The 17,406-nt window shown below is 45.7% G+C and overlaps 1 protein-coding gene across 1 annotated transcript; it reads left to right on the forward strand.

The window, feature by feature from the left end:
- Nucleotides 1–1,181: 1,181 nt before the first annotated feature.
- SVBP (small vasohibin binding protein) lies at nt 1,182–6,638 on the forward strand. Its single transcript, XM_005281699.4, has 2 exons — nt 1,182–1,527; nt 6,182–6,638. Exons 1-2 carry the CDS (start codon nt 1,411–1,413, stop codon nt 6,266–6,268), a joined length of 204 nt encoding a protein of 67 aa, XP_005281756.2. The 5' UTR covers nt 1,182–1,410; the 3' UTR covers nt 6,269–6,638.
- The last annotated feature ends 10,768 nt before the right edge of the window (nt 6,639–17,406 follow it).

Below are 17,406 nucleotides of genomic sequence, written 5' to 3' on the forward strand. Positions count from 1 at the left end.
ATTCCTACCGAGTTGAGGGAACAAGGTCTTTGCAGAGATTCTTTGTAAATAAACAGGATTCACCAAAGATATATCTGACTTGTGTCACTGATTTTTCCTTCTAATGAAAACAACGCAGAAAGGCTCTGAATACTGGCTCACCACCAAACGGGCAACAGTTTACATAAGGCCCATGGTTGCGGGCCTCTCCAAAGGTCTGCAGAACACCTGGTGGGTTTTGGGTGGCGATCACCAGCATAGCTAATGTGGGGAAGGGAGCAGGAATGTGGGTGTGGAGGTAGGGAGTATGAGACAGATGCTTTCTTAGACATGCATGATGCAGGAAGATTAAACCTCCTCCCTCCGCCAGGGGAAATCTGAGCTTGAGCGGGGCAGCAAGGACACAGACAGCACAGGGCTCTCAAGCCAGGCTGCCACAGACTGGCAACCTGATACTGCCTGACACCAGTGCCCATGCCTCTGGCACCTGCACCCAGACCCCACCCTCATCCCCACACACCTGTGCCATAGGGTCGGAGATGGGGAGGCCAAAGGGGCATTGACCCTCACTTTGAGAAACTGAACTCGGCAGGGGTGCAATGGGTGGAGGTGGCCAGGGCCTGGGCCCCCCTTGTCCCTGTCCGGATCTGGATGGTGGAACAGCTGGCGTGATGGGGAGCAGCTGAGCCAAATCTGAGTGAGTGACCTGGGGTACGGGGTCCCAGCGCAGCTCAAATCTGCCCATTTTGGTGGTTTGGCCTCCGCCCCCTTTGCATGTCTTCCGGTGCCCTGAGCTGTGCCCCCCCCCCACAGACACTGCCCCCCACAGGCACCCCCAACTGGTACCACCAATGCCAACCCCCCTCCCCAGGCACCCCCATTCCCAATGGGCTTCCCTCAGCCCCAGGGCAGAGCCTACCCCGGGCCCAGCTCCGAGAGGACCTTCCCCCACCAGGGGGCGCTGCGCTAGGCGGTTCCCCACGAGATGCTGGGCTCTGCTGGCGCCCTGCGCATCTCTCGGTCCGACTTCATGCGCATGCGCAAGGCTATACTCGATTTCCCCCCCCGCCGTGCTGTGCCTGCGTATTATCCAATTTTCACGCAACGTTTATGCATGCGTTTACTCGCGCCTGCGCACTCGCTCATATTTGTGCGCGCGCTTCCCATCTCCTTCTACCTACCGTCCGAGGTCACGTACGAGTAATCGAGCGCCGAGTCCTCGATGGGACCGGCCCCTCCCCCGCCATTTTACACTCGCGAGTAAGCGGCGCGGCAGGTACCGGCCCGGGTGAGCCCAGCCGCCCTGAACGGGGGGAGGCGGGGGCTTGGGCCAGGCCGGGGAGCCAGGGCTGGAGCCTGCCGGCGGAGGGAGTAGGGCGTGACGCTGCTGTCTCCCTTGCCGGCCCCGAGCCGGGCCGGGGGGAAGGCGCCATGGAGCCCGGCGGCGGGCGGAAGGAGAAACCCAAACCCAAGGAGCCCATCAGCCGCCTGGAGAAGGCCAAGCAGAAATCCGCCCAGCAGGAGCTGAAGCAGAGGCAGAGAGCGGAGGTGAGAGCGGGGGAGGCTCCCTCGGCTGGGGCCCGGCGCGGCCCGGCGGGGGCCCGGGGCCCTTTCCCGGCTGTCAGGGGGTGTGTGCACAGACAATCTGCCTGGCCATAGCCGTTCCCCGTCCCTCCTTCTCTTTCCGGTTGGCGTGGGCGCCTGGTCCCCTCTGAGGCTGAAATGCAGCTTGAGACACCGAAGTCTGACACCCCAGCGACGGGCTCGATAAAAGAATGTGACTAACCCATCTCTGAGGCATTCTCAGTCCCCTAAAACTCTGCGCCCTCCCGGGACCTCAAACGTTTTCTGCCTGTCTTTGTAGGTGGCCAGTGGGCTAGTCAGTGAGAGGGAGATGGTGTGAATTTCTCAGTGAAACACCCACTGCAAGAATGTAAACCGTGTTTCTACCTTTTCCTGTGACTGCAGCCCTTGTCTCTTGCTTTTTCAGCTGTGCTGTTGCCTTGTTAATCTTCCCTTGCTGCAAAATGTGGCCAGCCATATAACTACAGCTGCAAAAGTGTGAAGTGTCCCCTTCCTCCACTCCATTGTAGACCCAGTACTAAACACTAGTTCAGCTCCACTGTAGCTAGTGATGCTGAGAGCCCTATGGGTAGATGGTTACCAGTGAGCAGAATACTGTGGACTTGGCTACATACAAAAATTACACTAGTTTAACTAAACTTCCTTTGTAAACTGGGGCAACCCCTGCCTGGACATACTTACGTTGGCTTAAAATCCCACATTACAGCTCTTAGGGTATGTCTACACTTGCAGAGTAGTGATAGGGAACCGGTGAAAGAAAAGCGCTGGTTTGGGTACTCAATTCCTCAGGCAAGAAAAGTCAGAGAGTGTTTACATTAGCAGCACTTCCGTGGATGAGAGCAGTGCTCTAGGGCAGCCATCCCACAGTGCAGCTCTCTCCAGTTTGAGGATTGGTCTTGTGGGAAGTGGGGGGTGATTGCGAGGCATCCTGGGTCCCTGCACAACCTCCTCTCCCCAAACACTGATAAGCTCCAGTAGCTCAGCATTGCTCCAAGCAAGGGATTGCTTGCTCCATGGAGCAGCCATTGTCACCTGGACAGATGATATGTGAGCACTTACCAAGAAAACAGGAAGGGGAGTTTCAAAGTTCCCAGGGCTTTACAGGGGGAAGGGTGGATGTCTGTTTACCTGGCAACAGAGCAGCAGAGCTGCTGGCCAGAGTGGTCACCTAGGCACTGTGGGATATCCTCAGGAGGCTAAAAGCTGTGTAAACTGGAAGAACGTGTCTTCACTTGCACATCACCGGTGAGAGCTGTATGCCTCTCGTGGAGGTGGTTTTCTTTTTGCGGTGAAACTTTTGAGTTTCACTGCAAAAAGTTATGGCAAGTATAGATGCTCCCATGGTTTTTGTGGAAAAAAGGGACTTTTTCCGCTTTAAATGGCAAGTGTAGGCATTCCCTTTTCACACCACGTAATGCACATCCGGAAGGGGCTTGATACTGTGCTGATAAAGGCAGTATAAGAACTTGACTAGAATTAAAGTAGCTCTATCTGCTTTGCATGTCCATGTACATTCACTGACACAAGCTAAATTGATGTAATCCAGATTTAAGAGTAACTAACCCCACAGGGGGTTTTGCACTAGTCTAATCAGTTTAAAATCACATTGTTAGTTAAGGTGCAGCTGTGTGTGTAGACCACACACCTGTGGTGTGTAAACCTCTTTAGAGCAAGTCTGACTCACACAGCATTGAGAAGACTGGCAGTTGGAGAGGCATCTACAGAAGAGTTTCAGCATTGCTTACACTGGTATTGGCAACAGCTGGCAAATGGTAGCCATGTCCCTTGTGCAGACAAGGCCAGAGAAGTATGAATAGCAAAACCTAATTGGGACCATTTAAATTCTAACATGCTAAGGAATAGTCCTTTGCTTCTCTTTTCTGTACTGACAAACAGAAACTGTAGAAACAACGTAAAGTGCCATTAATGTTGCCCACTTAAAACAATTGGGAAATCTAAAAGTTAGAGTTCTCATAATACCTTGCCTCATGTCTAAAATTTCAGTTAGGTCATTAGCCAGTACAGTGTTTGCAGTGCAGGTCAACTAGTTACTATGAGCAGGGCGGATGAGAGCGGGGGAGCTGGTACAAATTACCGGGGTCCGGAAAGGGGCCCGGCTTCTTCCTCTTCGCCCCCCGACCCCCCCCGTCGGTCCCGTTTAGCCGGTCCGCCCTTGCTGGGGGGCCTGAAAAAATTCCGGGCCCAGCTTCCGCCCTCGCCCCCCCTCGTCGGCCCTGTTTAGCCGGTCCGCCCTTGTTAGGGGGCCCCAAAAAATCTTTTTCAGCGGGGCACGAACCTGCTCTCGGCGGCCTTGACTATGAGAACTTTAACTCTTGCTTTCCTGACTGTGTTTAAATGAGTTTCCTTGTTCTTGATAATGGCATAAAACATGAATAAATGCGGTGTAGGCAAGGTGCCATATGTTGTATCTGAACATGTTCTTGGAGGGCTGTTTCTTTCCCATCTAATCCTCCTTGTCTTGTAAATGCCTCTTGCCTTTGCCGCTCTCCTCCAGCTCCTGAGTTTGCTCTTGAAGTTCTTGATACCGTTCCCATGGGCCAATAGGGGGCACAGTTACACCAGGCGTGGTTACATGCTGCCTTCACCAAATAATGGAGTGAGACTGGGAGCATGACACTGCACCCCTAGGATTGTAGGAAAAGGGTGATAGAAGAAGGACTTTCCAGCTCTGTTCTGACAAATTGTTTATCACGAGTGAACTTTTCTTCTTATGCTGTAGGCAAATGAACTGCCAAGCTGCACACATAGCATGTGCCCAAATGTTGATGACTCACATGATTCCCGTGGAGGGAAAATGGGAGTCCAGCGGAGGGCAACGAAAATGATTAGGGGGCTGGGGCACATGACTTAGGAGAAGAGGCTGAGGGAACTGGGGTTATTTAGTCTGCAGAAGAGAAGAGTATGGGGGGATTTGATAGCCTTCAACTATCTGAAGGGGGGCGTTCCAAAGAGGATGGAGCTAGGCTGTTCAGTGGTGGCAGATGACAGAACAAGAAGCAATGGTCTCAAGTTGCAGTGGGGGAGGTCTAGGTTGGATATTAGGAAACACTATTTCACTTGGAGGGTGGTGAAGCACTGGACTGGGTTACCTAGGGAGGGGGTGGAATCTCCATCCTTAGAGGTTTTTAAGGCACGGCTTGACAAAGCCCTGGCTGGAATGATTTAGTTGGTGTTGGCCCTGCTTTGAGCAGGGGGTTGGACTAGATGACCACCTGAGGTCTCTTCCAACCCTAATATTCTGTAATTCTATGATGTGGCATTCGTAACCCTAGTCTACACCTAAAAGTTAGATCCACCTAGCTACGTTGCTCAAGGCTGTGGAAGACTTTCATGTCCAGTTTGATGTAGTTAAGTTGCCCTAATCCCCACTGTAGACTCAATGGAAAAATTCCTCAGTAGACCTAGCTACTGCTCAGAGAGGTGCTTTTACTACAGTGACAGAAAAACCACTTTTGTCATTGTGGGAAGTGGCCATGCCATGGTGCTACAATGGCACAGCTGAAGCACCATAGATGTGCCGCTGTAGTGTAGACATACCCCTTGGGAGCACTGCTTGCTCTTGCTCCCATCTCCGTACTTTTTCTTTCCTGATCTTTTGCTCCTCCCAAAATGTTTCCGTGATCAATGGCAGCAACTAAACGTTGTCCTTTAAAATGCCTGTCTGTTTCTGGCTGCACCTGTAATCCACTCCCTCCATAGCTCTCTCCGACTGTAAAGATACTGCTTGTTGCAGAGAGCACATAGCCCTAGTCAACTTCCCTTACTTCTCTCCTGTGCAAAGTGCTGCTTTGGCAGCAGACATCTGATTAGGAGCTCTGGCGAGGGCATCTGAACAGTGGGTCTCTGATGTTAAAGCTATTGCACTCAAGTGATCTGGGAGAAACCCCAGTGGCAGCTTGATGAGATGTGCCCCCTTGAAAATCAACACAGGAGGGCAGCAGAGGGGAAGTTACAGTCAACCTGAAAGTGCCTTCAACATTCGTCTGTAGAGAACCCACTCATCCTTGGAGGCCTAGCCCACTTCTAGCTGAGGGCAAACGTGCCAATGGCCACAGCAGCTCTGGGATCTGCTCTTCCTTACTGTGTGCTCCACTCATGCTGCCACCTTCAGAAATGAGTTAAATGTGGCTTTGGGGGCGACCCCTGCCCCAAATCGTCCAGGCCAGGGGGCTCACTTTACATTTCAACGCATGTATTTCTTTCCCCTCTGCCATACAGAGAGACCCACAAACGGGACAGTGACAGACTGAACAGGTGGGACTAGCTGTGTACCCCGACAAACTGGCTAGACTGCTGTACTGACAAGTGTGCAGAAAGGAGGCTGAAAAAACAGCAAATCATTTTTCCTCCTCTCAGCTATGGGAATCTTTGGGGGTTACTTGTAGCAGGTAAAAGCATTTGAGACAAGTGTGACTTTTAGAGTGATAAGGTCTCTTTGTAGTTAGAAGTTGAGGTGCCTCTTGGCATGGATACAGTTTCTTTAATGCTTGAAAGAGACAATTCCTAGAAGCAGATTAGGACCTCAGTCTCCCAGCACGAAAACTACGGCCCTACGTGGCAAGTGTTATTCTCAGACACCTCTCTTTTCTCTGCACAGATCTACGCCCTGAACAGAGTGATGACGGAGCTTGAACAGCAGCAGTTCGATGCCTTCTGCAAGCAGATGCAGGCTTCTGGAGAATGAGACCCTCTGTCTGCCATCCCAGGATTGCCAGTGGCATTTTAGACCAGGAAACAACATGGATGAGTGGTGGTCAGAGCTCAGTGTTCCCAGGCATCTTTCTGCTGACCATGGGCAATAATAAAAAAAAACATACAGAACTGCACACTTGCAGATATAGAGGGGGTAGGATCACTTGTATGGCATGAACCTTGCTCCACCTGCCCTTCATTGTAACTGCCTCAGACCCATTGTCTGGAGTTTTCCCAGCAGCAGTGCAGAATCCTCTGGTTCATCCTTGTTAAGATGGCACACTTTTCATTGTTTTAACACTGTCCTTCTTAAAAGTATTTATTACTTTGGTTTGACAAATAAACATTTTTTAAAATAAAAATTGTGGTTGCCCTTACCTGGTCCTGACGCATAAGGGAAGTGTCTTCTAAAAGCAGGATGTCATGGTTGGAGCTGTGAGCTGTTGGCCAGGAGAATGAGACTATCACCCATTTCTTTTAAATGCTACTGGATACAAGACTGACCAGTAACTGGGTGGGTGCTGAGAACGTGGGAGCAGAGAATGGACATGCAGAGAGCATGCCATTAGCACACAGCTCTGAGATCAGGGGAGGGTTGGGAAGAGAGTACCCACTGACAGGATTTGATACCTCTCAGCTATTGTTTGTCTGTATTCATCTGGGGGGGATGTGCTCATTCAGCTAAGAACTTCCCATTGTGATGAATGGGCCATGTCACACCTTTGTGAGCCTCCTATACTGCAGATGGAGTGTAGAGTCTCTACCCTAGTAGGACCTACCCCTTGCTGTCCTCCAGCTCGCAGATGCACTCCTCACAGCCCCATAGGTACCACATTCCATCTCTCTCATGGTGCCGGTAGCTTGAGCAAGCTGTGCCCAGGCAGCTCCCTCATCGCCTCTTCCCTTGTGTGTTGAGAAAGTGGTGACAGTGAAACTCACTAACAAAAAAAGGCTTCTGTGAAAGGGGAGTTGTGGCTGCCTAGCAGTATCTTGTGTTCTTCCTGAGTGTTTCTGAAAATGTTCACTTTGACTGAAAAAAATTCAAGTGGTTCTGTTACAGGTATTTGTTAAGTACAAGTGTGTATTAAAACATGCATCTGCTTGAATCTCTGCCTGTATTCCCTTCATCTTCCCAGCTCAAATTCAGTCACCTTTATTAGACTACTCATCTCTTTGGCAGTCGCTTGAATGGGCACTTAGTACAAGTGTCACTGTTTGTAAGACCAGGATTTGTGAAAGAAGAGTGTCCCCGTGACTCTGACTGATGCAGGATGGATACAAATTAATGAGTAAAGTGATTAAAGATATTGTAAAAAATCTGATTTAAATCAAAAACTGGATTTTTGATTTAAATTAAATACCAATTTATTTTTTAAAAATAAATGTACTTACATTTGAAATTGAAAATCTATATCAACACCTGACCATATAGTACCTTAAAGTCAATTACATTAAATACAAAAAATAACAAGCAGTATGTTTGCTGTCAAATTTTAAAGAAAGTCAAACCACTGAACTGGGGGAAGTCTCTGGGTAAGTCCCTGGAACCAGAGTTTGTTGAAGAGCTAAATCAGCTTTTGTCAGCAGTAGCCTCTGCTGCAGGTACAGAGAGAATATTTTCTTCATTGTTGTGTATTTAGCTAATTCACTTCAATGGCGAGTTCGTTCAAAATTAAGAAACCGATTGGGAGTTGACAAAGCAAGAAAGCTTGTTTTCCTCTTTCAATCTATGAATACAAATTAGGTGTGAGAGGATGAGATCTGGAACAATCAGTTCAATTCACTAACTGTAGATAATGCTTCCTTCATTTAATAAATCAGTTTTAAATGCAAAATATTTTGATAATTTTTTTCCTTGTGTACCCAGCAGTGTTTAAGGTAGATTAAAGTAATTTTTAAATGTTGTTTTTGTGCAGTTTTATTTGAATTTCCATTGAAATAGTTTGACAAGTCACAAGTAAAAAACAAAACCCCAGCATCTAGTAAGTAAATAAGAAATGCAGCATTTGCCATTTTCTACCATAATAAAAAGATAAAAATTAAAAATATGAATAAATGTACGTTCTGCTACATAATTGCTTAAATGTGTATAGATAATGTATCTTCCTGGTTAGCAAAAAGCACTAAGTTTAGTATAATAACTCCTCACTTAAAGTCATCCCGGTTAACATTGTTTCATTGCTGATCAATTAGAGAACATGCTCGTTTAAAGTTGCACAATGCTCCCTTATAACGTTGTTTGGCAGCCACCTGCTTTGTCCGCTGCTTGCAGGAAGAGCAGCCTGTTGGAGCGAGCTGGTGGGGGCATGGAACCAGGGTGGACCAGCAGCCCCCCATCAGCTCCCCACTCCCCTAAGTTTCCTGTGCGGCAGCCGCCCAGCAGGCTATCAATTGCCAGCAGTTCAGCTGTCCCTCCCCCCCACTGCCATATGCTGCTCCTGCCCTCTGCCTTGGAGCTGCTCCCAGAGACTCCTGCTTGCTGTGTGTGTGTGTGGGGGGTCTAATGTTAAGGTGTCTCCCTCCCCCCTGCTCCTACCCCTCACCCCCTTTCCATAGAGTGCGGGGGACACGACAGGGCTCGGGCTCAGGACGGAGGGAGCTTCCTGGCAGCAGCTCCTGTCTCAACTTGCTGATCTACTTAAAAAGGCAATGTACTTAGATGGGGTCAGCGTACTTAAAGGGGCAATGCACATCTCTTTCACACATATGGTGTGTGTCTCTGTCTGCCATGCTGTCTCCCCTCCCTCCATTCCTGCTGCCTTGTAGAGTGTGAGGCTACATTAACAACAATGGGTTAACCCTTGAGAGCTCAACTGATCATTTAGCAGTAAGACATTCCCTGGAAATATCCCACCCTCGGGCTCCACCACCTCAACCAAGCTTCACAATCATCATTGCTGTGTACCACTATTAAACTGTTTGTTTAAAACTTATACTGTGTGTGTGTGTGTGTGTGTGTGTATATATATATATATATGTGTATAATATAGCCTTTGGTGAAAAAAATTTCCCTGGAACCTAACCCCCCATTTACATTAATTCTTATGGGGAAATTGGATTCACTTAACATTGTTTTGCTTAAAGTCGCATTTTTCAGGAACATAACTACAACATTTAGCGAGGAGTTCCTGTATAAAGGCTATATTTAGTTGCAAATCAACATGTTTTAATGGTTACTGACCAATGAGACTAAATCTTTCTTTAGGCAAGTAACTAAAATGTAGAAATGCAAAACATGATTAACTTTGATTATTTAAATCAAGGTTTCCTGCTTGCTGATTTAAATCATAATTAAAATTGGTGATTTAAATCAATCCATCGTGAACTAATGTCTTCAGCACTGTTGACTATAAAATGGCTGGACAGATTGTCCTAAAGATGATTAGTCCTTGTCTATGTGGGTTCTTATTATAGATTCTTAGATTTCAAGAGCAGAAGGGACCGTTAGTTCATGTAGTTTGACCTGCTTAACACAGGTGAGAGAATTTCATCCAGTTACTTCTGTACTGAGCCCAACAATTTTTGTTTGGCTAAAGCAGATCTTCTAGAAGGGCATCCAGTTTTGATCTGAAAACCTGAAGAGCTGGAGAAACCATCCCTTCCCAGTCCTTACAAACTAGAAAGGGGTGGACGGGTGTAGAGGGAGTTGGTTATTAACTGACAACTTTTTGGACCGATTGGGGTTCTGGGCTTTGATAAGCTTGACTCTAGTAGGCAGGTTTGATTAATCCAGGCAAGTCAGGGGCTATAGTTGAGGAAACAGCTTGGTGTCTGTGCAGTTAACACACACACTTACTTGACCTTTGCCCTGTTGGTATAAATGTCTGTCTTTACATTTACAGCATCAATGAGTTTGAAGAACCTTATTGCTAGGAGCATAGGCACTTGCGGAATCAATCTCCCTCTGACAGGTGCATAAACTCCTGCATTCCACAAAGGGTGGATTTCATTTAAATCATGATTTAAATCACTAGTCTGGAAGACTCAATTTAATCATGGATTTCTACATAAAAGTGTATTCTTGTTGGTTGTTATAACCTTAATACAGATTCTTCACAACTCAGAGATAGATATGGGTTTCATTTTTAGAAGGTACACACTATACATTTTTAAGTGATTTATTTTGGAAACTTTTCAGATGAGTTTTACAGCTATATCAGAAAATGAATGATTGTTTGGTTATTTCATTTACCAAAGGTAATTGAAGTAGATATTTATGAAGTCATTGGGAGGTGAACTATCTCCAGTTCCACAGGTTAATCATTAATAGTTGGAGGATTTTCTTGCCATGCTGTATTAGGAGGAGACAGACATTTAAATTTTTATTTAACCAAAACAACAATGTTATGTATTCTGGATTTTTTTCTTCAACAGCAAACATAAAATATTTTAACAAAACAAGCATATGAATTTTTGAATTTAGGTAAACATTCAAGTTTTTTAAAATCAGGTTTGTTTTTGTTAAAATTGTTTTAAACTAAAATAGTTAAATGAAATATTTTTAAAAACCCACAAAAATTAAATCGACTATGTCAGCCAGGTCTACATGAGAAACTTAAAATATTGGCTTCTACAGTTAACTCAGTCGTCTTCACCTTCATTTTCCTATTTGTTCATAATCTGGAAAAGAAAAACAAGTTTTCCTGCTTTTTCAGGTCCCAAACGATTTCTCAGTTTGGAATGAATTAATCCAAAGAAAGAAAATATTCTTTCTACACCGGCAGAAGAAGCTATTGCTGTTAAAAGTGAGATTATCACTTCAACAGTCTCTGAATCCAGGTGCTTAAGTGACTTCCACCAGTTCACGGTGTGACTTTCTTTAAAACATCATCAGCAAACCTATATTTCTTGAATGGTTCACTCTTAGCTCTGAAGTTTATTATAGTTGGCATTATGGAAGGATGATTGCTGGATGTCCATGTCATAGCCAACGTCTCTTTTTCAGCAGTTAAGGTTTGACCCTGGTGCTGAGTATTGATAATATTTGCAAGAAAATGAGCTGGAGATAGTGCTTGTCCCATTCATTTTTTAATGCTTGTAATTTAACTCTGTCATTGCATATTTCTCTTTTTAAGATCTCACTCAGTTCCTTCCAAATTTCAACAGCGTCAGCAATAAAACAGCTATTTCCCTGCATTTTGTTCAAGGCTACAGAAATAGGCTTCAAGGTAATCAGCATGTGTTCAACATTGCTCTTAAGCCCAAGGTTGAGAACTTTGGCTGTGACAGTGCCATCTATTTTTTCACGATCATCGGATTAGGCCAGTTCTTGATATAGTGCTCGAAACAGTCCACTATTGAATTCCATCGCACGTCTTGTGGGAGAGTTAGCTTGGTTCCTCCCACTTTTTTCAGAGAAGCTGCTGCAAAGTGGTTGTTATGGAAGTATTTTGCAATTTCAACAACATTAGCCTTTATTTCTGGAACACTAAAGTCTCTAGCTAGGAGGTGCATCAAATGAGCACTGCAACTGTATGTTGTTAGCTTAGGACTCTCTTCTAAATAATTTCTTCTCATCTTGGATACATTTGCAGCATTGTCTGTGACCAAGCTGCGTACTAGACATTTGAATTTGTTTTCACAGTTTGTTATAGCTTTTACTGCTACTTCTTGTAAGTATTCTGTTGTGTGCACATTTCCGGATGTATCAATTGTTTCTGTAAGGAAGACATTCCCTTCTTCTGTTGTCACACAAGCACATACAACAGGATCATTGTAGACATTGCTCCACCCATTAAGACTCAGGTTAACAATTTTACCCTCTAGACCTTCTGCATACTGCTCAATTTCTCTTTCATACACTTTATCCAGCAATTTGCCTGTGACATCTGTCCTGTTAGGTGGACTGTAGCCTGATCTTAATGACTGAACCATGCTAATGAAGTGTGGGGTCTCAATCATATGGAAAGGAGAGTTTGTTGCATAAACAAACTGGACTATTATTTCATCAATTACCCCTTTTTGTAATTTGCTGGTTCTTATCACAAACTTATCTATGGTTGTCAGGGCCGGCTCTAACTTTTTTGCACCCCAGGCAAAAAAGAGGAGGCACCGCCCCCGCCCCCTCCAAGTGCCACGCCATCCGAAGCCCCCGCCCCCTCCAAGTGCTGCGCTGCGCCGTGCCAGCCCCCGCCCCCCCAGCACCGCACCAAGCCCCCCCCTCCGAGCACCGCGCTGCACCGTGCCAACCCCCGCCCTCCAGCGCCGTGCCGCCCGAAGCCCCACCACCCCGAGCGCCGCAACGCGGAAACAAAAAAAAACCCCTCCAACACTGCCCCAACGAACCAATAAATAAATAAATAAATAAAAACCCAAGCGCCGCCCTGCCCCAAGGTGCCGCCCCAAGTACGTGCTTGGTCGGCTGGTGTTTGGAGCCGGCCCTGCTGGTTGTTTCTGGATGATGGAGATTTTTTTTTCTTCTTTTTGCTACAGGTGATATACTGTGGCTAAGTGAAATACATGATGTGACTGAAACACTATCATTGGCAGATAACTCTGAAATTATAGAAAATGATGGTGATCTTGAAGCTGGATAGTCTTCAGAATCCTGTATGTTGAGGATGGATTCTCCTAAACAAAATAAGTCAATGCAGTTATTTAATTATTATTACCATACTGCTCATTTTATTACTCATTGCATTCACTGACACTCAGTACTACTTTAATGGTGAAATTGTAAAAGGAAGATCTGCCTATTTCAGCTATTTATTTTTATCACAACTGCATCTAAAATGATAGTACCATAGAGTAACAACTATATTTTTTGCTCAAACATGAGAATTCAAGAATAGTCCAGAAGGAAGACAGGCAGTCCTTAAGAAAGAAGTATGAAATAAAAAAGTTTACCAACCTGAAGATCCTGCATGTTCAGACGTGTTCCTTTCGTCATCTTCAAGGCAGCTTCCTCCTGAGAAGGAACACGTCTCATGATGTTGTTTCAGTTGGGCAACCAGGCCTTGCATTTCTTTGTTGTACTGTTTGCATTGTGCACGCATACCAGTCTTACCCACAGGTAGAGGAACTTCATTAAAATATTCCCAAGCTGGGTCTCTTTTATGGCCTGCTGCCATTATAGGTTTTCCCTTCTAGTGAGAGAATGGTATGGTAGATCTCAAATCCATCAAGGCTACACTCAGAATGACCTCAAGCCTTCTGGAATATGCTGCTCAAACAGTTTCACTTTTGTTTCTACTGCCTGTCCCTCCCTTCTCACATTTATCTCCAAACTTCTTCTCCTTGTCCAGATCTATTCCGCCCCCAACAATCTTCTATTCATTGAACTTTTTGAAACTTTGCACTTTTAGAGAGAAGTAAGGGATTGACTCTGTGTACACAAATTTGCAGAGGAACAATAGGGCTGGGGTCTGTTATTTCTCACCTCTATATATTATTTATTTAAAAACATTTTTGCTGTTAACAAGGATGTTATCTCCGGAGACACAAATCCACAGTTTGAGAACTGCAAAAATAAGGATCTCTGATGGTATCTTCTAGACTGAGCACCGAGTCCCATTGGGTAGATAGAAAGATTAACCTAAATAATCTCTTCAGAAGCCCCTGGAACCCCATAAGATTGGGTCCCTAATCCATGAACTATTGGAACTCATGTACAAAACTTTTCTTAAACATTACATGAATATATTGTCTGATACTATAGAATTAGAATTTCTAATCCTTATTCCATGATGAGATATCTTTGAGCTACAATGTATCTGGATTAAAACTATCTTTAGATAGATTTTTTTCCTCAAAAAGCATTTTATAAAAAAAATCCGATTTAAATTTAAAAAATCCAATTTTTTTTTAAATCATTGATTTTTATCCACCCTGATTCCACATACTACCATAGAAAATTCCAAACTGACTTGGCCTGGTGGAGACCTCTGAGCAAAAGATACTTCAAAGAGGAAGAGAGAATGAAAAATAGGATGAAACAAAGCAAAATCAACACCTTAAACAAAATCTACGGGAGCAGGAGGAGCTGTAAATGTTTTCTAGGAAACTTGTGTCATTTACTGCCAACTCCTGCTCTTATGAATGGGAACCCCCCAGCCCCATGGCAATAAAACCGTCCCTTCAAATTCCCACCCCAGTTTATGTGCTGTGAGGGGATAGCCTTGTGGGAGCTAAACAGCATGGGCAGAAAATCAGGCTGCTCAGTGCTGATTTATTGCGAAAGAAACGCTATTGTCTGTTCTACAGGAACACTGATCCAAAGGGCCCCGCGAGAACACACACATTAGGAAATCCCACTGCTGGGAAGGTCATGCTGAAATACAGGGAGATGCTGCTGAGATGAGCAGTGAAGGGAAGTGATATGTTCATCTGTGAGTGGCTTTGCAGCTTTGGAAGCCCGTGTCTGAAGAGGCTAGTAACTGGGAGGTGAGGGAGATCACAGCCCTTCATGCAGCTTTCCTGCCCGGAAGTCCCCGTTGTTATGATCAGGTGATTATTAGCTGATCAGATTTGTGAAAGAGTTGCAGGTTTTATGATAAAAAGCGTGAGATTTGCTAGAGTCTTAGGGCATGCCCTACTAAAGATTTTCAGAAAAGGGGTCATCACCAGGGATCCTAGTTATCCATGATAAAAAACTAAAACTCTCTGATAAAAAAACTTGAATGAAATGCTGAACTTTTGTTTTCCCAGCCACAATATATACAAGTATCACTTAAACACAAAGTTTTATTGATATACAGTAGAACTCTATTTATCTGAGCCTCCACTATCCAGCTCTCCGTATTAACCAAACCGTCAGCCTCCCCGGGGCTGACTGGCTGAGACCCCACCGCCCAGGGCTGACCACCCGAGTCCCTCCCTCCCCCGCCCCTTAAAATAAGGAACAGAAAGCTCTGTGCCAGTCCTCCTGATTATCCGATCTGGCCCCAGTCCCAATTAGATCGGATAAACAGGGTTCCACTGTAAATTTAAAGTGCATTCAAAAATCAACCACAAGAGGGGGAGGTGGTTCTCAACCAAGGGTACACGTATCCCTGGGGGTACGCAGATGTCTTTTAGGGGTACATCAACTCATCTAGATATTTGCCTAGTTTTACAACCAGCTATGTAAAAAGCACTAGTGTGGTCTACAAACTAAAATTTCAACAATGATTTGTTTATACTGCTCTATGTACTATACACTGAAATGTAAGCACAATATTTATATTCCAATTGATTTATTTGATAATTATATGGTAAAAATGAGAAAATAAGCAATTTTTCAGTAATAGTGTGCTGTGACACTTCTGTATTTCTACATCTGATTTTGTAACAAGTAGTTTTGAAATGAGGTGAAATTTGGGGTACTCAAGACAAATCAGACTCCTGACAGGGGTACAGCAGTCTGGAAAGGTTGAGGACCACTGGACTAAGTGACACTGGTACTTTCAGTAAAATTTAGTTCAAAATTAATAGGTTTTTTCCCCCACAAAATGTACAAACTAAAGATTCTCAGTAAAAATGCAAATTCCATATTTTCCCATGGCAAATGGATTTCTAAGATCCTTGATCATCCTCAACTCATGCCATGTTGGCTGTGGCAGCCATTTTAAATTCCAAATGCTTTTTTTCTACTGATGTTTTTCTGGGCGGCGAACAGCAGAGGCTAACAGAGGGAGTTTGCCTGGGATCTGTCAGAGAGGAGTTACGCTAAGGGCTGCATTAGGGGGGCTGTGTTGGTAAGTATCTGAGTGTCTGTTGCTGGGACAGTTTGTCACTTTGACCGTGTGCTTGATTGCTTGCTTGTTTGTTTGAAAAGTGTGAATTGGGAGTACTTTGTTCCAGGTGGGCCTTGAGTGGGCCTGACTGGTATATAAGGGCAGTCAGCAGCGAACCAGCTGAGCGGCGAACAGCAGAGGCTAACAGAGGGAGTTTGCCTGGGAGCTGTCCGAGAGGAGGTACGCTAAGGGCTGCATTAGGGGGGCTGTGTTGGTAAGTATCTGAGTGTCTGCTGCTGGGACAGTTGGTCAGTTTGACCGTGTGCTTGATTGCTTGCTTGTTTGTTTGAAAAGTGTGAATTGGGAGTGCTTTGTTCCAGGTGGGCCTTGAGGGGGCCTGACTGGTATATAAGGGCAGTCAGCAGCGAACCAGCTGAGGGGCGAACAGCAGAGGCTAACAGGGGGAGTTTGCCTGGGGAGAGCTCACTGAGGCTTTCATCTGCAGGTTTCTCTGAGTAGTTCCTGCAACAGCTGAGGAAGCTCTTAAGAGGAAGGTGATATGGAAGGTGAGTGATCAGCTGTTGTAACCTGCACAGGTTGTGCCATATTTGTCTTTCTTCCACAGGACAGAAGCGACTTTGTCTGTACAACGTGCAAGCTGGTCTTCATATTGGAAGAGAAGGTTCGAGGTCTGAAGAAACGAGTATCGACTCTGCGTTGCATAAGGGAAAATGAAGATTTCCTGGACAGACGTCAGGAGATGCTTCTACGGCCACAATGTTCTGAAGATTCAGAGCAGGCGCAGAAGGATGGTGAAGAAGTTTGGCAGCATGTGACCTCCAGAAGGAGAAAGAGGAGTGTCCATGTACCAGCAATGGAGATACAGGTGAGCAATCGTTTCCATGTTCTCTCTACGGGTACTAATGTGGAGAGTGGACTAGATGACACATCTGAAGGAAGGGAGCAAAAGGAGACTCCACCGATTGGAAGGCAAAAGATGCACTGTCCTAGGGATGAGGGTTCCACAACCACCACTCCCAAGAGGAGGAGGAGGGTGGTGGTGGTCGGGGACTCCCTCCTCAGGGGGACTGAGTCATCTATCTGCCGCCCCGACCGGGAAAACAGAGAGGTCTGCTGCTTGCCAGGAGCTAGGATACACGACGTGACGGAGAGACTGCCGAGACTCATCAAGCCCTCAGATTGCTACCCCTTCCTGCTTCTCCACGTGGGAACCAATGATACTGCCAAGAATGACCTTGAGCGGATCACTGCAGACTATGTGGCTCTGGGAAGAAAGATAAAGGAGTTTGAGGCGCAAGTGGTGTTCTCGTCCATCCTCCCTGTGCAAGGAAAAGGCCTGGGTAGAGACCGTCGAATCGTGGAAGTCAACGAATGGCTACGCAGGTGGTGTCTGAGAGAAGGCTTTGGATTCTTCGACCATGGGATGGTGTTCCAAGAAGGAGGAGTGCTAGGCAGA

Source organism: Chrysemys picta, chromosome 21, assembly GCF_011386835.1.
Source record: "Chrysemys picta bellii isolate R12L10 chromosome 21, ASM1138683v2, whole genome shotgun sequence".
Taxonomy (NCBI): Eukaryota; Metazoa; Chordata; order Testudines; family Emydidae; genus Chrysemys; species Chrysemys picta.

Excerpts from the sequence above, each read along its gene's own strand:
- SVBP (XM_005281699.4), top strand. The coding sequence starts at position 1,411 with ATGGAGCCCGGCGGCGGGCGGAAGGAGAAACCCAAACCCAAGGAGCCC. Across the intron at positions 1,528-6,181 it reads AGCAGAGGCAGAGAGCGGAG|ATCTACGCCCTGAACAGAGT; the intron begins GTGAGAGCGGGG and ends TTCTCTGCACAG.